The sequence below is a fragment of the Podarcis muralis genome, chromosome 17 (assembly GCF_964188315.1).
Source record: "Podarcis muralis chromosome 17, rPodMur119.hap1.1, whole genome shotgun sequence".
Taxonomy (NCBI): domain Eukaryota; kingdom Metazoa; phylum Chordata; class Lepidosauria; order Squamata; family Lacertidae; genus Podarcis; species Podarcis muralis.
In genome coordinates, this window is record NC_135671.1 from 29,835,102 (window position 1) to 29,849,363 (window position 14,262).

The following is a 14,262-nucleotide window of genomic DNA, read 5'->3' on the forward strand; positions in this document are numbered from 1 at the left end:
TCTTGCTGTTCTGGCTTCTGGGATAGCTGCGCAGCCTGCATTCGCTCCATAAGACGCACACCCATTTCCCCTTACTTTTTAGGAGGGAAAAAGCGAGTCTTATAGAGCAAAAAATACGGTAATTATGGTTATCTTTTAATACTTAAGAATGCAGCGCATAAAGCGTTCACTTTCACAGACAGGGAGCCGACGAGGTTTGGCAAGCCCTTCTCAAGCCTGGCGTCGTGTCATCAGCACAGCATAATTCTGGGGCAAAATGACTGCAACAATCAAGAAGTGTGAAGCGCCGTAGACAAAAAAACCAACTTACCACACAGAGCCCACTACATTGATGAAGTTAAGTCCTGCAGAGTTTGCCATGACCTGGTTGGAGGAGGTTCCTGTAGTAACGGACGTTACCGTGGTGGAAAGAGGAATGGTCATTACAGGCAGTGCCTGGCTCAGAGACATGTGCTGCTGAGCGAACGGGGAGAGCAAGGTGGGCTGAGGGGCGAAGCCTGAATCGTGGGGAGTAGGGGAGGCAGAATGGGTAATCAGAGTTGAGCTCTGAGCGTCAGAAGGGTGTGGGGTCGATGAAGGGGTGCTGGTTGGAGTAGGAGTAGATGGCTTAGGAGTTCCAGACCCTGCTCATTGAGAAAAATAAAAAGCACTAGTTTGTTATAAAAGGCCAGTCCTTTGGTAAAATAAGGTTCGCGGAATCTCACTTAGCTCTGATAGCTTGCTCCAGTTTTAAAAAATAAATAAAAACCAGCGAAACGCAAGGGTTAGTAATTGCTGTTAATTACAGGTGTACACAAACAATATCATTAGGCTTAATCCTGCAAATGAACACCAACGCTGTATTTTCCCTATTAAATCGTTCTAACACTGACGATACACTTATGCAACTGCTATGAACGTTTTGAGAGCTACCTTTAAACAAAGCATTTTGCTTGCCAAAAATATAGGCATTCAACACATGTAATAGAACATCTGCGTCATAAAACAAAGAAAAACAGATCTGAACAAAAAACACAGACTATGATCAAACTGGGGCGGGGGGAACAGTACAAATAGTTATCGGTAACCAGCTTGCTTAATTTAGGCCTAATTTGCAAAGGAAGGAAGGAAGCATTGCTTGTGGCAGAAAACAAACACTTGTGTGTTTTAAAGCATAAATTTGGCATGATGACATCATATCAATGGAATGAAAACAAAAAACCAAAGCTCTTGAGGTGTTTTCGTTTTATGTTTTGTTTGTTTTTTAGCTTTCATGTCCTGCAGAAAGAAAGGAAAGAAATGTGAATGTCCAGAAGCTGTGAGCAAAGCCTTATTTACAGCAACAACTGTGTGCAACAGATTTATACAATTACTGCTAGCAACATAAAAAGAAGGGAGAGGGTTGTGTGAATCAAACTGTTGGAAAATTTATCAAAGCTTCCTTACAGGTTTTCTTTATGCAAAACAGGAAGGCAGAAAAATGACACCTTTTGAGCCACCCAGACAATTTTAGATTATGCCACACTCAAGCGACAGGACATTGTGCAGCAGACTAAAGAACGGAGCAGGCACCTATGAGCTATTCTTACCAATTCCCTCTTTCTCGCCTTACGAGCTACTATCTATTGAGACATGTAACTATTTCAAAAGTAGGTAAAAATCCACAGCGATGCAGTGATTCTGTCCGAAAATTAAAACTTGGCTGCCACTCAACTGAGTAAACACTTAGCAAAATGGTGTTGTCTTGAAATTATTCTTACATTTTCATCATCAGCAATGATTTGTAAAACGATATAGGAGTGTTTTAAAAAATCAGTTTGTAGTTTATTGTATCACCACCTCAAGACTGATCATGTTATTTACATACACAGAGATACAACTGCACCGTATTTGACGACATTTAAGAAGTTTTAGCTGCTTTAAAAAAAAATGCAAATTTAAGGAGGCATTAAACGAGCTACTGTTTATACACTAGCAGAAAGGGCTGCACTTTGGGAGCTTCTACAGTCACATTAATTACCAGGCTGTGTCAAAGCGAGGGACCAGTGCTTCTTGCATAAAACGGAATAGAACGTATACACAAACGGTGCATACATATATTTATACAGAGAAACGAGTACAGTTACAGCAAACAAAGTACATACAGTACATACAGCCTGCCTTAAGTGATGCAAACTTTATACACAATCTAGGGTACAATGGACATTTAGATTCTCCAATCAGCTGGTTAGGAAGTTTATAGCACGAGAAGCCTAGGAAGACTTAATGGACAATTTAGGGCGGGACTCACTTTGTGACGAGCTTGCAGGAGACATGGCGGTTGGAGAAAGCATGCTCAGTTGATTCAGATCCAGAGACTGCTTCCGAGACACACTGGGAGGCTTGGGAGGAGGAGGAGTTGGGGATTTTAGGTGGCCACTTGACTGCTGTGAACTAAAAATATTACCTGAAAAAGCACAAATAATCCATGTTATGTTCTGTGAACCAACACCAGAAAAGAGTTACCCTATTTTTCGCTCCATAAGGCGCACCGGGCCATAAGGTGCACCTAGTTTTTAGAGGGGGAAATCAAGGCTTTTTTAAAAAAAATATGTTCCCCCCCCCCAGCCCCAAAGAGCAGCCTGTCCACTTCTCCCAGAGCTTCTCGGGGCTGCTGGGGGAAGCCCAGGTGTTCCCCCCCCCCCCAGCCCCAAAGAGCAAAGAAGCCAAGACAGTGAGTGGGATCTATCCCACTTGCTGTCTTGGCTTGTGCCATAGCCGCATGCAGCCTCTCCGGCTGGGAATGGCAATTCCCCCACCTCCCGCAAAAGCCCACAGGAGCCGCGCACCCTTTAAGGAGCGCACGGCTCCTGCAGGCTTTTCTACGAGGAGGGAGAAGGGACTGATTGGCTGCGTCAGTCCGTTCTCCCTTCTGGGGAAAAGCCCACAAGAGTCGCGCAGAGCTTGTGTGCGGCTCTTGGGGGCTTTTCCTGCCTATCCTCCCCCCTGCATTCACTCCATAAGATGCACACACATTTTCCCTTACTTTTTAGGAGGGAAAAAGTGTGTCTTATTGAGCAAAAAATACGATACTTTGTTCTCTAAAGTGTGCGCTTTAGGTGTGCAAAATAAGAAGTGCACAGCAACATCTGCCATTGCTACCTGCAGCAAAAGGTAACCTGAATCTACATATTGCAGGTATGTAAATATCTTCACCCCCTTCCTGTGCCAAATTTTGAAGCATGAGGGACCCTCTATAAAACTGATGGTAATTGCAGCCAGACAGGTTATAACGAGTAATTGGGAAAATGCTGAAGAGCTAGGGGTGAACCAATGGAGGGAAAAATTGAAAAATATTATAAACTTAGAATATATAACTGTGAAAATACATAAAATGAAAGGGTTTAATGTCAGTGAGAACGAGGAGGATTGGTTTGAGAAAATATTGAATTATTTGGGCAGGTTTGAACAATTTGGGGCAATTAAAATGTTAAAAGTTAAATAAACATTGTGGAGGGAGGACTGTTAAGGTACCGTATTTTTCGCTCTATAAGACACACCAGACCACAAGACGCACCTAGTTTTTGAAGGAGGAAAACAAGAAAAAAAATATTCTGAATCTCAGAAGCCAGAACAGCAAGAGGGATCGCTGCACAGTGAAAGCAGCAATCCCTCTTGCTGTTCTGGCTTCAGGGATAGCTGCGCAGCCTGCATTCGCCCCATAAGACGCACACACATTTCCCCTTACTTTTTAGAAGGGAAAAGGTGAGTTTTATAGAGCAAAAAATACAGTATATAGAATTGTACATATGGTTGATTTGAATATGTTATTATTGATTATGTATACCCAATGTATCAGCCGCCTGGGGGTTCTTACTGTTTGTTTTCACTGTTTGTGTTTTGGTTGTTAGTTAAAAAATAAAAAATGAAAGACCCTCTAGGACAGGCTTCCTCAACCTCGGCCCTCCAGATGTTTTGAGACTACAATTCCCATCATCCCTGACCACTGGTCCTGCTAGCTAGGGATCATGGGAGTTGTAGGCCGAAAACAGCTGCAGGGCCGAGGTAGAGGAAGCCTGCTATAGGATGACACCTGTCAGAGACCAGGCTGAGGAGTACAGCTCTGATGAGGAATGGTTGGAGCTTCCCTCTCCCCCTGCACAGGATCCTGAAGCTGCCCAGGAGCAGTGGAGCTTTGGAACAGTGATTTGCAGAGGGACATAGTTCTGAAAAGTTGGGAAAGTTGGGAAGAATTGGGGGCAGATGAACAGCAAAGTGAAGAAGAACTGGGAGAGAGCTAACAGACTCTCTCTCTCTCTCGCTAGAAAGTGTCCAGCCTATCAGTCCAAGGTCACGTACAGCAGATGAGGTGGCTGCATAAAAAGCATGGTGGTTGCGAGAACAGGTTGCAAGACGCAAGTGACTAGGGGAGAAGTGGGTGGACACCTTAACTGGGAGCACCTTTTCTCTGAGATGGATTCTTTGTTCTGGAGCTGTGATTGTTAAAATCTCTTTAAATGGTAAGAGACTAATCTTGCTTTGTTCTGCTTATCCACAGCCAAAGGGAGGGAGGAAGCCGTTTTCCCAAAGCCTGACTACACCTCATTTCCCAGTGGAAGGGGTACCTGCCAGTCTATTCAGAGGGCAGACTCTTCCCAATCCAAACTGCTGCCATGACAGCGGTTTAAGTCAAGGGGACTTTGTTCCTTGAGCAGATTTAGCCAGGCAGGTACCTTAATAAAAGCTGACGAGGTTGGCCGTTGCTACTGTATCGCAACAGCAAGTAAAAGGATGAGGAAGACAAATTTATAAATGTATTTGGACACTGAGAAACAAAAACAAAAAAAGCAAAGCACAGCCAGGTTTACTCTCTCAAAGATATGCAGTAATTGAAACAAAGGAGAAACAAAGGGAAAGCTGAAGCTAATGCAAATATATTTCACATCTGGCAACCAATGCGCCATTTTGGTTTCAGATAGTACATGGGGAGATAAGTCGAAAAAGCCCAGGACACAAACTTTCACAGCTCTCTACCGGTTATGGTGGCTCACTTACCAGAAGTAATATATTTAGAGTTAACTGTGGAAGAGTATATTCGATTCTGATCAAACTAAGTCTCCTTGAGCAAAATTTACATCAGGAGGCTTAGTTTGGTCAGAATTGAGTATACGCCTCCAGAGTTAACACTAAACATATTGCTTCTGGCAAATGAGTCACCATAGCCGCTAGAGAGCCGTGAAAAATTGTGTCCTGGGCTTTTTAGACTTATCTACCCATGTACTATCTGAAAGCAAAGGGGAACATTGGTTGCCAGATGTGATGTTTTCTGCTCTCTTACCCTATTTTTTTTTAAATAAAAACAACGACAATTACCTGATGAGCTACTTCCTGAACTTGAAGGTAGTTTGATGGGAGGTGGTCGATGTTTCACACCTTTCCCCAGCACTGAAGACTGAATATAGCCTGACACACTCTCAGGTTGCTAGAAGCAAAACAAAAAAAACAACAACCCTTCTTACTAGATGTCAACCTTTTCTTCCAGCTTTCATCCTTTTTCGTTCTTCCCTTTCTCAATTTGACAGGAGAACGAACACCCGAGTTCCTAATTTTTGATTCTGCAAAACATCCGTCCCTAATTCACTGGTACAGTGGTACCTCGGGTTACAGACGCTTCAGGTTACAGACTCCGCTAACCCAGAAATAGTACCTTGGGTTAAGAACTTTGCTTCAGGATGAGAACAGAAATTGTGCTCCGGCAGCGCGGGAGCAGCAGGAGGCCCCATTAGCTAAAGTGGTGCTTCAGGTTAAGAACAGTTTCAGGTTAAGAACGGACCTCCGGAACGAATTAAGTACTTAACCCGAGGTACCACTGTACCTCTATTTTAAGACTAGTTCCCGGCATTCCATCCGACTCTCCCAACATTCTGAAAATGTTTCAGACTGCTCAGGAAACAGAACGCGGCGTTGGGCTATGCTGGCTGGGGCTGATTTGGTTCTATCACACAAATTACTGGGGTTGTACTTGAAGATGTAATTAAAAGGGGCCAATATTTCACCAGTGGACAGATTTAGCCCTATCCTTGTGGCTTTCATTCATGAATATCGGGAAAAGCAGAGTCTTAAGATAGAAGAAAGTAGATGGGCCAAAAGCCAAGCAGTTAAAAAGTCCTGGGGGGGGGGGGGATGATTGTCCCTGTTGTGTAAACTTGAGATTAAACAGAATCCTATGGAATCACTGCATTTTTTAAAGAGTTACAAAGGTGTCATTTAATTCATTCATTAATAACTTACTTCCATTTCCTTCCCAGGAGAGAGCTGGCTTAGATGGACAGATCCACAGGAGTTGTGAAGCATTTTCACTGGGCATTTAGCTTCATTTTGAACTAGCTCCTGGTACTGATTGACTACTCTGTAACGTAACATTAAGCAGATGTCATTCATGAGATCACATAAGTACCAGGTGAAGGCGTCTCCAGAACCAAAACAATGCAGAGGGTTCTATATTCTTGCCTTTTCTCTATTCATTACTTCCAATCAACAAATTATGGAACTGAAGTAAAAGACCATACCTAAGATGCAACGATGATTAAAGTGACATGAGCAGATTTTACTCATTTTTTTCAAATTCTCCTGTTTTACAAATACAGTCTAATTTGGCACCCTCTTCTACCAAACTCAATATTTATTTTGAGAAGCAGATGGGGTTGGGATAGTACAAAAAGCAGCACAATGAGGTGTGTGAATAACGAATAAAGGCAACTAGGGGATGGATGAGCACGGTAACATGTAGAGGATGAAACTCTTCCATGAACACTGAAGGGTTTTTTTTTAAAAAAAACCATCAGAATCACATAACCATAGAGTTGGAAGGGACCATGGGGGGTCATCTAGTCCAAGCCCCTGCAATGCAGAAATCTTTTGCCCAACATGGGACTCAAACCCACCACCCTGAAGTTAAGGGTCTGATGCTCTACAAACTGAGCTATCAGAGATTCCTTTTGTTTCTAAACACCGTGCTGAAACCATTAAGGGCTAGAGAAAATAAGAGCACTTGGATTATGTGCATGTAGTTTTTCCAAATTCTGTAAAAAAATAAAAATCCTCATGCTGCCATGCAGAAAATGACCAGCACTAACCACGGAGGGTAGTCTACTGATAACTATTGATCTAAAACCAGGATGGGAAAATGGTGGCCCTCCAGATGTTGCAAGACTACAACTCCCATCATCCCTGACCACTGCCCATGCTGAGGCTGACAGGAGTTGGAGCCCTACAACATTTGAAGGGCTGGCCTCATGGCACTGAGTTCATAGATCTCAGGAACAGAATTCATTCTGAAGAAGAGGACAAAGAAAACGGAGGGTCGCTATCAATCTGAAGACTACGGCAGGAGCAAAAGTCTCGCCATAGAGGTGGAGGTTAGTTGCAGGCATCTTCCACGCAGCTGATCTGGGAGCAGGGGAATAGCCGCTCAAAGCACACTGCTAATGGGTGCAGACTGCTCAGGAATAAAAGCTTGCTAGTGAGCAAGGGTATACGTGCAAGTATGAAGGGAGGATGGAACAGAAAATAAACACAGCTTGCTAAGCTGCCTAATAAGATTCTGCAGGAGAACTCAGTTCTTAGCAAAACAAGAAATATTTAAAGAGAGACAATAAATGACTAACGAAGTTAGCATTGTATAATTAAAGAAATAGCAGTCAGGTTCCATTACAGGAGTACAATTAGATGACAAATTGCCTTGCCTTATTAGAGGGATGAAATTTCGCCCTCCCCAGAATTGTAGTAACAAAAGGGTTTTGGTAATATGTAAGAAACATTTCAGCTACAGGACACAAAGAAGAGTGAAAGATGCTTTGGAGACTTTCACCTAGTACCACCAGGAGTCCTTTTGAAAATAAATAAATGTACATATACTGTTAGTATAAAAGTGTGAATAATGCCCATGGAAGTGTGAGCTGGAGGAAGCTGACTTTTCTACCTTTTCCTCCCCTTGACTGGCCAATAAAAAGCTTATTTCTTTCCTAAGGGTCTCCTTCTGATATTTAGGGATTCCCCCTTCCCCCAGACCAAGCACGCTTCATTCCCCAGGACTTCCTCCCCTCGCGAGTGGCTTTTCAGTGAGCAGGTAAGCAACAGAGGGCCCCAAAGTCAGCTTCTGCCAGTCCCTTTCCATGGGATCTCCTTCCATGGATCCAGCCCAAATTGTTCCAACAGCAAAGTTGGGAAATAAACTCGGAAAATGCAGGTCAGATGGACCGATGTTAATTCTAGCGCTAAGAAGCATGAATGGAAAATACTGAATCACAAAGCATGAATCACAAAAATACTGATGAACCCCTTACCTTTCTGCCTCTGTCTTTGAGCCAATAAGAAAGCTGTAGGGGACACAACACAGGAATTAAAGATTTGTTTAAGGCAAAAAGAAGAGTTGACATACATCTGATCAGTTGAGGTGGACACTATTATAAAGCCAATGTGGACTAATGCTTAGAGTTTAATTAGAGCGTTGATTAGGACTGTAAACTTGGGGAACTATTTGTTGGGATTTTTGCCTATGTGAAATTCTGTGCAGCTTCACACAGAGTCAATTAAGAGTTGGCCGACAGCCAAGAGCAGAGAGGAGTTACCTGCCTGGAGATATGGAAGCCTGGAAACAGCTTCTCCATTGGTTAAGGTCTCACACAGGCATAATGATTTATGACCTTACTGACTGGAATGTTTGCTGTTGGTCAGTGTGGTGTTCTGAGAGCCGCTTGGAGTTTGTTAAGAGAGTGCTAGTTAAGATCAGTGTATCTGTTCTTGTATATAGTAACTTGTAGAGTCTGCTGTAAATAATAAACACCTCTAATTAACCAAGTTACTAGTAGCAGAATTTATTCCTGCTTCGTCCATCCTGCCTGCAACTGATTGCTTTCTGGAACTCTGCGTATGCTCTGCTAAGGTCTGGCTAAGGTCCTGCAACAGGTCAAAGTTGCAAAACACCAATACTATTCAACTAGATATTTGGGCTAGCACTAACACAATGGGACTTTGCCCCTTGCCCCCCTGCACACCCCATACCATCCCCAAACCTGTTCTGGAGGGTTGGGCAAACCCCAAAACAGAATTAGGGGGAGCTCAGAGAGAGGAGAGGAGCAGAACATTCCACTGCACAGAATAAATCCTTGCGCTGGTGGAACATTCTACATTCAATACAGCACATTAATCCAAATTCCCACTCAGCCCTGAAGTTCTCACAGTGACCTTGGGGAAGTCACCATCTTTCAGCCTAACATTTTTCACGGCGGGTGGAGAGACAGAGACAGAGAAGCATGTACACCGCCTTGACCTCCTTGGAGAACAGATGCAATATAAATGGAATAAATAAAACAACTATTAGTCATTGCTGGAAATGGAAGCTTCTTTATATTCAGAAGCTGCGTACTTCAAAATATTAGATACTGGGAATGAGCAACAGGGGAAGGTCTGTTGCCTTGAGGCTCAGCTTGAATGTACCAGAGATTTTTGTCAGAACACTTTTGGAAAAGAATACTGGGCTGCAAGGTCTAACTCAGTATGGTTCTTATGCTGAAGGAGCTGGCTAGCCGTCTTCCTGCACTAACCCTCATTTCTTCAAGAACTCAAACAGTAACAGGTAAAATTTATTTTTCTAAAAAAAAAGAAAAATAAAGAAATGCCATTTCCCCATAATCCATAAAAATGTGTCCAAAATGATTAAAAAAACGTGTTTTTCTCCAAAATTTAAGATGAAGGCCACTTACTGTGATGGAATTGTTGAGCTCTCATTGTCTTCGTCATTTTTAATCATTTGTATTTTACCATAGTATAATGGATTTCCCAACGACTGAAAAATGGTCAGTTTTGTTTTCTGAAGGTGACTGCCAACTTCGCATTCGAAGACATAATCATCTTTTATTTCCTGTCAAAGAGAGAAATATTGATACAAGCAGAATATTTCAAAAGATCCCTCCAATTCACAGATTAAAAGGAGACAAACTGCTGGAGAGCCCTTGAGAGAAGAGGCAGGGTGTATATTTTTAAATTTTGCTTCCAAGTTAATTCTAGAAGAAGAATAACAGAATACAGAATTGTAGAGTTGGAAGATACACCCAAAGGTCATCTGGTCCAAACCCCCCCTCCCCCCCGCAATGCAAGAATCTCAACAAGCGGTCCCCCATCCAATGTGAAACCATACTTGTCCCTGCTTAGCTTTGCAAATATGCTAGCAGTTTTATTGCTGTACCAGAGTATCAGTGCCTTTAGGCCTGTTTCCAAATGAGTTCCAAATGGGCCACTATTTGAGCCGTTTCAGGGAGCAGAGGAAAGCAACTATGGTAATGAGCTGCAAGAGAACTCTTGCCAGGTGACATCCTTCTGGCCATGGTACAGCAATAAGTAACCAAACAAACCCCTGTGCTGCAAAGAGAACGTCACCAATGTCTAGGCAACGCAATGATCATGTACACACGCAATAGACAATCTTTATAGAATTCCTTCAAACCGTAACAAGTACAAAATGAAATCTTTAGTCTCAAAGTCTCTGGAAATCTTTAAATGAAGCGAAGTATCAGACTTTGTAGTCACATTATTACATGAGCACTGTTCCACAGCATTTGATATTTTCATTTACATACATTCATTCGAAATAAGATGGGTTTATGAAGCAATTCTAGATCCTCCCACCACGCTGACGAAGAATTCTACGAAGCAGTAGTCAACATCCAGAATCACTGTTCAGTGTTGGACATCATATTTGCTGAATACACAAAGCTTCACAGCTTGTCTTTCATCGTACAAAGTCTGGTACCTCGCTTCATTTAAAGATTTTCAGAGACTGAGACTATGAAACTAAAGACTTCATTTTGTACTTGTTATGGTACTTGTTATGGTTTGAAGGAATTCTATAAAGATTGTCTATTGCGTATGTACATGGTCATCGTATTGCCTAGACATTGCTGAAGTGACATTCTTTGCCGGCTGCAAAGTTGCCACCCAAGTTAACCACACAGCTAAGTGAAGCTACAAATGTCCATGCCTTTTGTAAGAGTCTACCCTACTGCTTCTGTCCCAAGACTGAATAGAAGAACTTGTTCTGCAGCTCAGATAGAGACCTGTATGCTTCTAATCTCATCAGTTTCATATTCAGCAAAGACTTAAAACTTCCTCCACCTTGCTGGGTTTCTGAACCCAAACAGCAGAAAGGCAGTTCTGCTCCGAGAGGGTTTCATTGTGCGTAGAAGGCACATTCAATATAGGCTAGCAATTTGGGCAAAGGAAAAATCCTTGTCTACCCAGGTTGTCTATCAATTTCAACGAATCTGCACCAACTTTAGGTATCACCACAATAATGTACTGAGGAAAAAACAACAAAAATGAGGGGGAAAGATCTAACAACCTAACAACAAAAATATAGGATTCACGATACGGGCGGAAAGTCGTTATTTTTCCCACCCTGATTTTGAGAAACTGCTGCGGACAGTCTAATGGTTTCAGTTTCTCATTCATTTCCATAGGGGCAAATCAAATCCCTGAGTTAAACTGTATTTTTAAAAAACTGAGAAGGGATGGTGGCTGAAATGAAACAACACAGGGCAACTGACCACATAATTGATGAGAAGTACCGTATTTTTCGCTCTATAGGACGCACTTTTCCCCCTCCAAAAATGAAAGGGAAATGTGTGTGTGTCCTATGGGGTGAATGCAGGCTTCAGGAAGCTATCCGCAAGCCTTGCGAGCCCGGGGGAGTTCCCGCGGGCTCTCCAGACTTGCGGGCGGCAGCCTGCATCCCGAAGCATGGGGCGCCCTCCGGAGGACGCCCCGTGCTTCGGGAAGGTGTCCACAAGCCTCCCGCGCCCAGCGGGAGGTCCCGCCGGGCTCGCAAGGCATGCAGGCAGCAGCCTGTTCTGGGGGCTTGGGTCGGGGGAAGCTCGGGCTTCCCCCGCGCCAGCCCCATGCCTGGGGGGAAAATAATTTTTCCCCCTTTATTTCCCCCCCAAAAAAACTAGGTGCGTCTTATGGGGCGGTGCGTCCTATGGGGCGCAAAATACGGTACATGGAGTACACAAAATGGTTTGAATTTGCTAAAAAATATATATCACATTTTAAACTGCTACCAATCCCACCTAGTTCAGAGGCAGCTGCTTCTGAGGCTCAACATGAGACATGGCTCATGAATAGAGAAGACTACAGATCTATGTTGGTTTTAGTTGCACAATCACCAGCAGCAACAGCAGTTACCTCTCAATGCCATGTAACCGCACTCCTGAAAAAGTCACAAGACCCATTTCCCCGTATTTCCTAATAACAATTTGAAATGATTCCTAGAGCCTTCCCTTACTCACCTAAACACATTCAAGTACTGATTGTTCTCTGTGTTCCTATCTTTTGGAACACGAAGTCTCTTAATTATCGAAAAGGTTAGCAAGCAATCTACTATTACTCACATGAGCGGGCCAGACACTGGGTTGTGAGTCATCAGGTTTGATAGATTTTTCCACTTTGGCGTATTTTTCCACCTTCAGAAACAGTTAAGAGATCAGTAAATTAAAATGAGAGCAGATTAAAGATGTGGATGAGGGGCATAAATGTCCTTATAATTGAAAAAAGAATTATAATCATACTGATGGGTTCAGAGAGTGAAGGCAAGACAATCCTAATGAGGGTTTATTGAGTTGTGATGATCCTTACAAGTGGGAGAAAAAGAATTCCCAGAACAGGCATGATTATAAACCTCACGTTTTCAGTCCAGTTCGTATCTTGACAGATCCCACTCTCTTCAAATATAACACATCCTTTAAATAATGGCTCTTACATGTTCACTTATTTTAACAGGCCTTACAAAAACGGTGTAATTAAACTGATTTAAAATCTAAAAGTTTTCATATTTAAATGTTCTTCTTCTTAAGCTAGCCAATTTATTCTTAAGGACTGGGATCTGTCTTCTTTTCAGAAGAGAATGAAAAAGAGCGACGTCCAACCAGCAGCTATGCTAAACAGAGGTAGTGTTGAACTTGTTCTGCTATGCTAAACAGAGGTAGTGTTGAACTTGTTCTGCTATGCTAAACAGAGGTAGTGTTGAACTTGTTCTGCTAGTAGGCCGGCTTATATAAGCAGAACTTCTTGAAGAAGATGTTTCAGAAGCAGAGAGATTACATTGGCATGTACAGATCTGTATGTACAAGCTCCTGGGCCAGAGCTCCATCAGAAGACTGACAGCTTTGGATACAATCCTATGAATGACAAATTTTACTCATCTCGGCATGTTCCAGAAATCTATGCACTTACATCCACTTCAGACGGCGCCGTCAAATAGCAAGGATTCTGTTTCCACATATCCACACACTGGAAAAAAGGAAATCAAATATTTAAATGAACAATAGTTATCGGAGTAAGTAAAGATTATCTAATTATCTAATGTGCTGTCTTTTAAAAACATGCATACATTTCCAGCTTTGGAAATTTTGAGGTCATACTGCTGGGCTCCCTTCTTTTCCTTTCTTTTCTGCAAATAATCAAACAACCTGAGCTGCGGTGGTGTTGTACAGTGAGACACCTCCTGCTGCCGATTCAGAGATGACCTGGAGTATCTCTTGAAGCACCTGTAAAAAATTGGAAATATTAACGGAAAGAATACAGGCAGTTTGGAAAATTTTCATACCAGCTTGCTAGAGTGGCCAGGCATCCTCTTTCATAGCAGATAATCCAGCATGAAAGGCGCTGTGCGGATAGGTACCTAATTTACTGTGTGTCCGATACCAGATATACAGGAAAGGGATAGCAGTTCTCAAGAGACATTATGGCCAGTGAGTTGTCAATATTTCTCTTTTCACTAGTTAATCCAGTGTCAACCCAATGGCTTGACTGCACTGCCAGCCTGCTGAGCTGAAGCCTGAAATGCTTCTGAGACATTATGGTACGTGATGGAAGACTGCCATTTCTTTCAATGGACATTGTATGCGGAAAGAGGACTGCCCATATAGGCCCTAAAACAGTAGTCACTATTTTTGTGTGTAACTTCCCTGGAGATGGAAACGGGAAGTCACTTCTCATGGGCAATTTTCCAGCGGCAAATGAGGTTTCAATTTCTGTCATGGCAACAGGCCACCGGCTGAGCTTGGGCTGAATAATTATTATTTACTAATAATCTTCCATACAGATGTCTCTAGGCAAAGTACAACAGATAATGAACTAAGGAAGAAAGACCATGTCTACACTCTGGTCACATCACCTCACAGAAGAAACCTCTCAGCTGAGGGGTTGAATAAGGGGTTGAATTTATTTTAGTGGGGTGTAATAGGGACC

At 42.7% G+C, this 14,262-nt stretch overlaps 1 protein-coding gene and 1 long non-coding RNA gene across 11 annotated transcripts in view; both read right to left on the minus strand.

The window, feature by feature from the left end:
- LOC144325961 (uncharacterized) overlaps positions 1-14,262 on the minus strand; it is an 81,135-nt gene that overhangs the window by 11,055 nt on the left and 55,818 nt on the right. The gene's annotated exons all lie outside the window — the stretch shown is intronic.
- SUPT20H (SPT20 homolog, SAGA complex component) overlaps positions 1-14,262 on the minus strand; it is a 34,196-nt gene that overhangs the window by 7,827 nt on the left and 12,107 nt on the right. For 5 of the 10 annotated variants that reach the window (XM_028712612.2, XM_028712613.2, XM_028712610.2 and 2 more), the window contains exons 11-19: positions 13,403-13,559; positions 13,246-13,302; positions 12,405-12,476; positions 9,723-9,880; positions 8,304-8,336; positions 6,250-6,367; positions 5,332-5,440; positions 2,270-2,425; positions 311-623 (exon numbers count right to left, since the gene is read on the minus strand). In XM_028712612.2, coding sequence (XP_028568445.2) covers positions 311-623; positions 2,270-2,425; positions 5,332-5,440; positions 6,250-6,367; positions 8,304-8,336; positions 9,723-9,880; positions 12,405-12,476; positions 13,246-13,302; positions 13,403-13,559 — 1,173 coding nt within the window. The remainder of the gene's footprint in view (positions 1-310; positions 624-2,269; positions 2,426-5,331; positions 5,441-6,249; positions 6,368-8,303; positions 8,337-9,722; positions 9,881-12,404; positions 12,477-13,245; positions 13,303-13,402; positions 13,560-14,262) is intronic. The other 5 variants (XM_028712617.2, XM_028712616.2, XM_028712615.2 and 2 more) reach the window with 3 other exon arrangements.